Source organism: Leiobunum rupestre, chromosome 6, assembly GCF_980474605.1.
Source record: "Leiobunum rupestre chromosome 6, qqLeiRupe1.1.hap1, whole genome shotgun sequence".
Classification (NCBI taxonomy): Eukaryota; Metazoa; Arthropoda; class Arachnida; order Opiliones; family Sclerosomatidae; genus Leiobunum; species Leiobunum rupestre.
In genome coordinates this window covers 31287648-31297187 of record NC_143389.1, presented here as the reverse complement: position 1 = coordinate 31297187, position 9540 = coordinate 31287648, and the positions used below count along the sequence as shown (strand labels likewise).

General features: G+C 36.1%; 2 protein-coding genes across 3 annotated transcripts; one reads left to right on the top strand and one right to left on the bottom strand.

Annotated features, from left to right (window-relative positions):
• The first annotated feature begins 508 nt into the window (after positions 1-508).
• LOC149940613 (double-stranded RNA-binding protein Staufen homolog 2-like) lies at positions 509-5959 on the top strand. Its single transcript, XM_090180179.1, has 11 exons — positions 509-658; positions 1101-1189; positions 1257-1588; positions 2462-3346; positions 3422-3709; positions 3770-3833; positions 3892-3996; positions 4063-4161; positions 4233-4375; positions 4437-4633; positions 5806-5959. The coding sequence occupies exons 2-11, from the start codon at positions 1117-1119 to the stop codon at positions 5912-5914; spliced, it is 2295 nt and encodes a 764-aa protein (XP_090036305.1). The 5' UTR covers positions 509-658; positions 1101-1116; the 3' UTR covers positions 5915-5959.
• A 1230-nt stretch (positions 5960-7189) lies between these two features.
• Positions 7190-9009, bottom strand: Nthl1 (Nth-like DNA glycosylase 1). Of its 2 annotated transcripts, none has more exons than XM_090180180.1 (5): positions 8812-9009; positions 8694-8745; positions 8500-8618; positions 8173-8441; positions 7190-7386 (listed from the first exon to the last, which is right to left on the bottom strand). In XM_090180180.1, exons 1-5 carry the CDS (start codon positions 8947-8949, stop codon positions 7254-7256), a joined length of 711 nt encoding a protein of 236 aa, XP_090036306.1. In that variant the 5' UTR covers positions 8950-9009; the 3' UTR covers positions 7190-7253. The 2 variants fall into 2 exon arrangements, with proteins under 2 accessions (XP_090036306.1, XP_090036307.1); XM_090180181.1 differs by having other exon boundaries at positions 8539-8618.
• Positions 9010-9540: the final 531 nt, after the last annotated feature.

The following is a 9540-nucleotide window of genomic DNA, read 5'->3' as shown; positions in this document are numbered from 1 at the left end:
CTGGCGAAAAGTGGGACCGCGAGGGTGCTAAGCAGTGGCGTAGACAGAATTTTGTTTCACACACCATTGAAAAAAAGTATAAAAATAAAAATATTTCTACGTTCGACCATATGTTTCGGGGGAACATGTGCCCCCCCCCCCGGCTACGCCACTGGTTCTAATACCTAACTAAAGCGTCAGCAGTCCGCTTCTTCCCTGACTAATTCGCTGTGTTGACTAAATCAGTACCCTATTGGAATAAGTGAATACATTTTGAACTAAACGTGATCGGGGAGATACGTAAACGTTCTCGTTTTTGCGTTATCTAGACAGTTTTAGCAACTCAAGAAAATGTAGTTTACGCGAACGTCTATGATAATCTCAGACATTGGAAAACTTTCGCAGAAAATGTCTATTATAATTATTTTTCATGGTTTATATGAAGAGCTAGACATCGGAGGTATTTTATATTTTAGTGTCCTATACTTATATTCGTTGTGTTTTAACTTGTCCTTGTAAATTTAGTGTCATTCTTCTCGTTGATCCGATCGAAAGCGTCTTATGTAGAACATAAAATTAATACGCTTTTACAAAGCGGAAATTTTCTTTCCTGTTTGCCATAGTTCTGTTGGTCTGTCTATAAAACAACAAGACTTGTTATTTATATTCCTTTTTGACCGTAAGTATGAAGATTTCCTTAATTTTGAGATATAAAATCTGTTAGTACCAAGTCCTAAAATATGAGCCTTGGTAGTTCAGAACTGCAGTATGCAGGAGCTACTCCACCTGTAAGAAAGTTGCTCGTCCTGAACAAACCTTCCTGACCTGTTCCTTCTGCTAATGCCATGATTTTTATTGACTTTCTTGAATAGATTACTTATAATATTCGTTTGAATTATTCTTCTGGAAATGTGGTCGAAATTATGTACTAATAATCTTGTTTTGCAGCTTTAGTTTATTTTAATGGTTGCCTTTTATTCTGATAATGATCTTGAAGGCAAAAGTTTTTTATCCAAATATTTTCTTATCTACTTTTTTTTGTATCGAAGTTCTGCGAGCATTTTGTTCTAGAACCATATACTATGTGAATTACTATGTTTCTCTTATTATTATCCAAATAGGACTAGGTCGCAAATAATGAACCATTCACCAATCTCATCAACAATGATGTCTCCTGTACAAACTCAGGGATTAAATACCAATAAGTCAGGTATTTAATCTTGTAAAAGGAACCAAAAAATTCATCTTTGACATTTCTTTTGATTTTAATTTTTTAGGTAGTAATGCCATTCTTGGAAACATGTCATCGGTAAACAACTCCGGTACATGCAACCTAAATCCTCCTTCCTCTTCTCAAATTCCTCCTTCAATCAGTCCTTTGGGCGAAAATGCCATTCAGAACACCGGCTCCATTTTGGGAGTCATTCAAGGAGGAAGCGGTTCTGGAGGGCAAAGTAGCCCGTCTACTACTAACGTTTCTACTTCTTCGCTGACGACCAGCAGCGCAGCCCCTGCTGCTTGTAGTAGCGATGTGGGATGCGAAAAAATGGCAAACACAAAAGAAAAAACTCCAATGTGTTTAATTAATGAACTTGCTAGATACAATCAGGTATTTCGAGTTTTTTTAAGTGTTTTTGTGTATTATTAGACAGTTTCAGAATGTCATTAAGTTGACCTTAACCTTTTGTTAACAATGCCACTAAAATTTATTATTTATTAATTATTTATTGGTCCTAAATTCTAAGATCTTCTGATAGCTGATGACCCTTTTATGGGAGAACTAATTAAAACTGAAAATATTAAACTAATATTTAACGCATGAAGAGAGAAATCTTTGTTTGAACACTAGTATGTGAGATAAGCTGAATAGCCTACGTGCAGTCAATTTCTTAGTTGGGTATCCTGCTTCACCAAAATTATACTAAAGTACAGCCAATATTTTCCTTAGACATATGACATTACAATTGCTACATGCTAAACTATTTTGAGAACTGATCTTTATGAATATTAGATATGTTCGCTTATGAAAATCTTCCTGATATGCTTAAACTTTTATAGCTATAATTATGATCCATAAGTGTATCATTTAGGCAAAATTATTAATGGGGGCTATGTGTGGAGTACTCAAAAAGATAGAATCTATTGGCAAAATACACAACTTAAAACAAACTGATAATAATCAGCCAAGGCACCACCTTAGGCCCAAGTCTTATATTGCCTTTAATCGGGTGACTGGGTTATAATCCATAGGAGGGTGGTAGCAAACCCTTGATGCCACGCGAGCCAACAGCTCCCTACACTCACTATTACAACCATGCACTATTCCTACGCCTCGGTATATCTCCCTGCTCACACTCACTATGTCAATGAGAAACACAATTATAAATTTATAGTATTGAGTATTTGTTTAATTTCTCACAGGCCTTTTTCAGACCTGTGTTTTCAAAATTACAAAATTTATTTAACTTTTTTTTCCTGCTAGGTCCAACATCAGTACCGCCTTGTGGATGAATCTGGACCTGCCCATAAAAAGACTTTCACCGTAGTACTGAATTTGGACAACGAAGAGTTTGCAGCGTCAGGGCCCAGTATTAAAAAAGCTCAGCACAAGGCTGCAGCCATTGCTCTTCAGCAAACAAAATTAAAACATCCAGCCCCAAAGGTTAGCCATAAAACTATGGGCCCCATAACTCCAACGGTTGAATTGAATGCTCTAGCTATGAAACGCGGTGAACTGGCAGTTTATCAAACGATTGACACTCCCAGACCCCCTTATATTCCAAATTTTAATTTCCGAGGAATGTATAACCAACGCTATCACTATCCTAAAATTCCACCCACGTATTGCGTAGCTTTAAAAGTTGGCAACAGACAATTTTTCGGAGAAGGTCGTACCCCACAAGCCGCACGTCACGCAGCTGCTGAGGAAGCTCTTCGTATCCTAAGAGAGATACCACTACCCGATCAAAAGAAAACTACTGATCAGGCTAGAATGAAAGAGGAGAAAAATATTGCCAATGGTTCAACGGCAGCTGCCATCAAAAAGGAAGACACTGACGATGATGGGGAAGAATCCGATTTGAAATCTCCTATTAGTTTGGTACACGAAATAGCTTTAAAGCATATGCTTTCCGTTAACTTTGAAGTTATTCAAGAAAGTGGACCTCCTCATATGCGTAATTTTGTCACTCGTTGTACTGTGGGTGAGTTGGTTACGGAAGGAGAAGGAAATGGGAAGAAAGTTTCCAAAAAAAGAGCGGCTGAAAAGATGTACGAAGAACTGAGAAAGCTACCAGTCATTCCACCCACAACACCCAAAGTGAAGAAAAAACCCATCATCAAGAAGAAAAGTCGTAATCTTATTAAGGTGTGTTTGCCCAATTGAGCCAATAAGATTCCGTTACTCTTTCCTAAGCTATAATTTAACCCTTTTCTGTCTCAGAAAGCGGATCCTCAGTATGGACAAGGTATAAATCCAATAAGTCGCTTAATTCAAATTCAGCAAGCGAAGAAAGAAAGAGAACCAGTCTATAGCGTAATAGCAGAGCGCGGGGAACCTAGACAACGAGAGTTTGTCATGCAATGTACTCTGGGTGAATTGATGACTACTGGAGCTGGTCCTAATAAGAAAACCGCTAAGAGAAATGCGGCGGAAGCTATGCTGCAACTTATGGGATATTCCAGGCCTCCAACTCAAAACTCGAAACTCATAAAAGCAACGGGAACTGAGGTACCTCTTTGCGTGTACTATATTGTTTTTCTATGGTTATTGCTTACTTTCGTTTTCTAGGAAACCATTTACAGAGCTCCAGAAAATGAGAAACCTAGAAAAGTTACCTTTCTTGATCACGATGGTAAATCTTTTTTTTTTACAAGTTAAAAAAAAGTTACTGATATTACTCATTTTAATAGTTACGGAGAAAAATGAAACGGAAGGAAAATTAGGTAGACAACTTGTTCCAGGACTTTTGTTAATGCCGGATGCAAACCTTACTCAAGTTTTTCCCAGCTCACCCGGTAATTACATGTTTTGGAAGAGTAACATTCGGCTCAAAAGTAAAATGATTTGTTTTTATTTGGAAGGGTTGAATCGAGCTCCAGGTGGACCTATTCAAAGTCAAGATATTGTTAATAAGATGATGCAAACGACGTCTGCCATCGCTAAAGAGCTACTGGATAATGGTAAGAACATGGTAAGAGGAAAACCAATTAAAGTAATAATTGTTATTATTTGGGTGCATTGCTGTGAATAGGGGTATCTCCAACTGCCGAAGCAATTCGCCGATCGGGCCATAAACCCATGACAACTCCACAAACGACGGTTAGACCGAAACAACAACTTTTATATTTGGCAGATATATTGGGATTTCACGTACACTTCACGGATTTTCCAAAAGTAATTATTACACTAGGGATCTGGCAAAATAAAATTGAAAAATTAAATGGTGAACTTTCAGGGAAACAAAATGGATTATTTATCGCTGGTTTCTCTTTCAACCAATCCTCCCCAAGTGAGTCATGGGGCGGGACCCACGATTGAAGCCTCGCACGACCAGGCTGCTTTAACTGCTCTTCGGGCTCTGGTTGAAATGGGACTTGATTCTGTAACGGACACTGAGAAGAAAGACCTAGCTAGCGGGGGCCTCTCCAATGGGTAAGTGAGCCAATCATTTGAAAATTGAATTGCCAAGGCAGGGTGACCAAGCCTCTTATATTTTATTAATTTTCCTATCACTGTTCTGATTTTCTTTGTAATTCTCACATTCTTTTATGTATCAGCTGATATCAAAATTTTATTGATTTCAATACTATTATGGGAAAGTAATATTGAAACAATTTTTTTTTAATTATTAATTGACCTTGGACGAATAATTACTGGTCAATTAACCTAAGCAAAATACCCGGTTCCACAATTTGCATCATCTGTCAGTGCTCCTACCGAGAGAATCGCGAAATAAATAAATAGAAAACACATGTGTAAAAATGTCAGATGACCTGCATTCCGTCGTCTGCTCTGCTGTTTTATATAGGGTACATTCAGTAACTTGCAACAAATTTTACGGTTCAAGATTTAGAAACCGGTTTTTTACTGTACGATTTTTTAAACTTCCGGTATGACGTTACGCTGCTCAAACCGATTGAAACCATTTCAATCGGCTGGGCGAGCTGGTTCATTTGTAGCGTGACGTCACAACGTTAAGGAAAGTAATGGCGTTTAACCGATTGCGTGAGTACAGAAAAGCGTTCAGTAGCTCTTGATGTAACGCTGCAAACGATATGCAACGGTTCAGAACCGCTGCAGGTCCGATTACTCTTACTGAACGCAGCCATAGAAGTGAGGCTTTTGGAATTTTAATAGGCTTTAGATTATTCAGTAAAAATTAGCGAAAGGGTAATGATTTATTTCATTTAAATAGGAAGTTGACTTTAATGTTTTTGCATATATAGTTTGTGTGAAGGTTTAAATAGATTATAAATTTAAAAATGCCTAGTCAATATGGAAATAAAGGTGTAAGCTTTGACGACAGTGACGAGCTAAGAACACCAGGACTAACGATGTATATATTGGGCATGTGTTTAGTATTTGGATAGAAATCTTTCCAATACTTGGCACTACGGCGCTGCCGTAAAAGCACCAAGCGCGTAATTTGGTTTCGGGTCCAGTAATTATTCGTCCAAGGTCGAATCGGTCTAAAACTGCTATGGTCCTGCTCCAAGGACTAGAAACTACCTATGTTATTCTACACCATTTTTAGTGTTTTCCTGTGGTTACCCTGTCACAACGCTTTTACAATTCCTAATTGTTTTGGTCTTTGAATTTTGTAGATTACATATGGCAGGCGGGCCCAAGCTGGCTAGCTCGGCTACAAACGCTGACCTTGGTGGTAACTTGAAAACGGGGGCTGCCGTTTCAGTTAACACCAAGGAAATCTAAATATCCCCCTCGACACTTCCCTCCCAGAAAAAAAAATTAGATAGGTTATATATTCGATTGGCAGTTACGAGAGTATTGTGTCTTATAACCGTGGTGATTTAAATTAAATATTTGTTTAGGAATAAAAAAGTAACGTTAAACTTATGCAAAACCAAAAAAAAATGGAAAATTGGATGAGGGCGCGAGCTGTTTCGAGGGAGATGTTATGATCACATATGAAGACAACAATGCCGCGCATTAATAAAAATTGAAATGGAGAAAATTAGGATTGAAAAAAATATATCTGCATTACAAATCAATAGGTATTTTGCCACCCAATTCCGTAGTAAAAGAATGAAATCAAATGAGCTTTTGTTGTGTAATAACCTCCCAAATTTCTTTCCCCACTTTTTCTTTATAACGTTTTGAAAAAAAGGAACTCGGTTTCTTCGCGTTTCGAACTTTATATAGAAAAAATGTTCGTTATTGGATGTGTATAATCGGTATCAAACTCCCCACCCAACCCTTTCAAACTTAAATCAAGTACACAAGATATATTTGGGTTTTCAGAAAAAGAAAAAAAATTAAACTTTCTGACCCCAAAAATCGCTTTTGTCGATATTTACGAAGCTTATTCTAAATAATTGTAATAATTGGTAACGTGGCTTTTTATGATAAGACCGATCTTTTTTAGGAATTGCGAAATGTATACAAAAAAAGTCATATCGCATTCGGTTTTCTTCTTAATATTATTAAAGTGGAAAGCGTTAAAAAAAGAACCTCAATGTGAAAAATTTAGCGAAAAACAATAGGTTTTATATGAAGGGTCAAATGGATTTCATAGTTATTATATCATGAATAGAGTGATGAATTATTATAACAAAATTGTCTGCTCGTTTCGTTATCATGCTCTTAAGGAAGTGAAAATGTTAACTACAAAGTTGTAATCATTTTTTTAATCATTTTTTTTGGAACCCCATCCCCTTCGATCAAAGTAGGTGTTTTTAGCTTATGACAACTTTGGCTCCCTTTTCAATCCCTTAAGAATTTAGCACCAGTAGTAAGTTGATTAAATCTTAATGACCGAGTTAACTTTGACAAGGTTTTGAAATGACCCGAGTTATTAAATGTAGTCTTGAGATATTTGATGTGAATGTATTTTTGCATCTGAATTTTGTCATTTGCTGTAGCAAAAAAAAAGGTATAAAACTCGCACTTGTTGTCTTCATGTCTAATCATCCACTATTGTGAGTAGTTTAAATGTAGTTTATGCTAATAAAGTGCTCACACAAGTGTAAAAAAGTAGTTTTTTATTTATTAACAATAGGAACCATTAAAAATGTTTTGCCAAAAAATGTTTTTAGCCCTTCTTTTTGGTTGAAGCAAAAGCGCAAATGGCCTTGTTTAAACAATCTTGACATTTGGGCTTAGTGGGGAGACAGATAGTTTGACCAAATCCAACTAATAGTTGATTAATTTCTTTCCAGTGTTCTCTGTAAATTAATTAGTTATGTAAAGTTAAAGAGGTACAACAATTATAAGTAACATCAAGAATATATTTAGGTTACTGGTAATGTACAAGTTAGCATTGTTTTGGTAAACTGGTCATTTGTTAGGGAGTTTAGTTTTAAAATTCTTTAACTTAATGAATCGACCAACAATTTTCCTACTTATTTATTAACTGACTTAAATCGAACTATTCAGTAACTGATTATAGATTTTTTTTTACTCAAATGATTAAAGGAGACATCCCTATAACTGATAGATGGCGCTCTACAATGCTGATAGACCTGGGAAGTAGACTCATACATTCTCAGTTACCTAGATATATTCTTGGTAACTTGAGTCATATGAGTATGGCAAACAAAATTATACATATTAATAACATTTTGAAAGAGCAATGTTGTAATGGGTTAGTTTCATAATGGGAAACTTATCAGTCACTACTTAACTTTGTTAGCCATTATATTAAGTTGATAGGAGCCAAATCACAATAGGTCTCAAAATCCTAAATAACTACCTTAAAAAATGCTAGTGTTTATAATAGTTGATTTTAGCTTTCAATATTTTTTTTGGTTTTTATGAACTTTTAAAAGCATTTTAAATTACAATAATCCTTGGCTGGCTATCATTTGGCCTTGCTACTCTAAAGACTAAAAAAAAACATGTGGAGAGTTGTAAGTTCTTATCCGTGGTATGATGTCATATGTTGTCACTGATATGTCATACTAATATGCATTACGTTATTTTTGGTCTAAAGAAGTTCATACAAATCTTACTGGGGTAACCAAGATTCAAGGGCTATCCTTGTTTCTTCGGGCGTTTTGGTTTTTTTCTCTCCCACCCATTCTAAACGATTTGAGATTCTGTGGACATGAGTATCAACACCAATCCCTTTGGTATCATTCCAAGCTATACTCATGACCAAATGAGCCATTTTTGGGCCAACTCCTGGCAATTTGCATAAATCTTCCACGTTAGAAGGTATGTCTTCATCATAATCGTCAACCAATATCTTGGCCGATCTTTTAAGATAATCCACTTTCCTCTATAAGTAATACTTTTTCTATTTAAAGTTGTTTTTTTAAAAAAAAAAAGTTGGGTACCCTCCAAAATCCAACTGGGTATATCAATTCGCCAAGAACCTTGTCATTCATTTCCAGAATATTTTTTGGGGTTAATCCATGTTCCTTTAATCTATTTACAGCTGCAAATGTCAGTTGATCTAAATAAATATTTTTCAAAATATAATTTAGGCTTATGCATTCTGTAATTTATATTTTGTTTTATGTCTCTAGACCTTTAGTTTGACTTGATAGCATCAGGGCAATCAACGTGTGATACCTACAAACCTAGGGAATTAAATTTAAAAAGTTAAAAATTCCTCTTATGAAAAAGTATATAACCATGGTAACCACCTTTTCAGGAGCGGATAAGTCGGCGATTTTTTCGGCTCCCATTGTGTCAACGGGTGCATCTTGGTATTTTCTCATTTCCCGAATATTTTTCAACGTCTCTTCCCAATTCTTTGGTTCCCATGTCTTATTACAAGACATTTGACACGAGAAACGTATGCAAACACGTGGATTCCGAATATCTAGTTTTCAACATATGTTATCAACGCTCCTAGAAAAATATATTTTGATCTCTCACAGATGGAGTAATCGTAGCTTCCGGTTTCGCGGGAAAATGGTATCGTTATGAAGTAGGCCTAGTTCTACGTGACGGATTTCGTTCCGTTTTATGAAAAATTAAAATGGAAAAAAACACGAGTTTGGAAATAAATGATGATTTTTCATTATTTCTTGATAAGCTACACAACTGGAAAATGTCCAGCAGAAAAACCATCGTAGAGATAGTTCAAGATCTCGAGGATAAAGTAGTAGAAGAAAAACGCCTGAGCGATTTGGTAGAATCCTTAAAACTGGAAAATGCGAAATTAACAAATACCGTGACAGACTTGCAAGGAACTATTAACAGTTTAATGGCCTTCGAGGAAGAAAACAAAAATATAAAGTTGGAGGTGATAAATTTACGTTTGGAAAACGAAAAACAGTCGCAAGTTCATCAAACCGAAATGGAGGAAATTAAGAAAAGTCTGAATGCGAAGATCGTGCACGGTGAACGAGAAAGGCGAGAGGTCGTGG

Excerpts from the sequence above, each read along its gene's own strand:
- Nthl1 (XM_090180180.1), bottom strand. The coding sequence starts at position 8,949 with ATGTCTTGTAATAAGACATGGGAACCAAAGAATTGGGAAGAGACGTTG. Across the intron at positions 8,619-8,693 it reads GCTATCAAGTCAAACTAAAG|ATCAACTGACATTTGCAGCT; the intron begins GTCTAGAGACAT and ends ATATTTATTTAG. Across the intron at positions 7,387-8,172 it reads CTTGAATCTTGGTTACCCCA|AGAACACTGGAAAGAAATTA; the intron begins GTAAGATTTGTA and ends ATTAATTTACAG.
- LOC149940613 (XM_090180179.1), top strand. The coding sequence starts at position 1,117 with ATGAACCATTCACCAATCTCATCAACAATGATGTCTCCTGTACAAACT. Across the intron at positions 3,710-3,769 it reads TAAAAGCAACGGGAACTGAG|GAAACCATTTACAGAGCTCC; the intron begins GTACCTCTTTGC and ends TTCGTTTTCTAG. Across the intron at positions 4,376-4,436 it reads ACTTCACGGATTTTCCAAAA|GGAAACAAAATGGATTATTT; the intron begins GTAATTATTACA and ends GTGAACTTTCAG.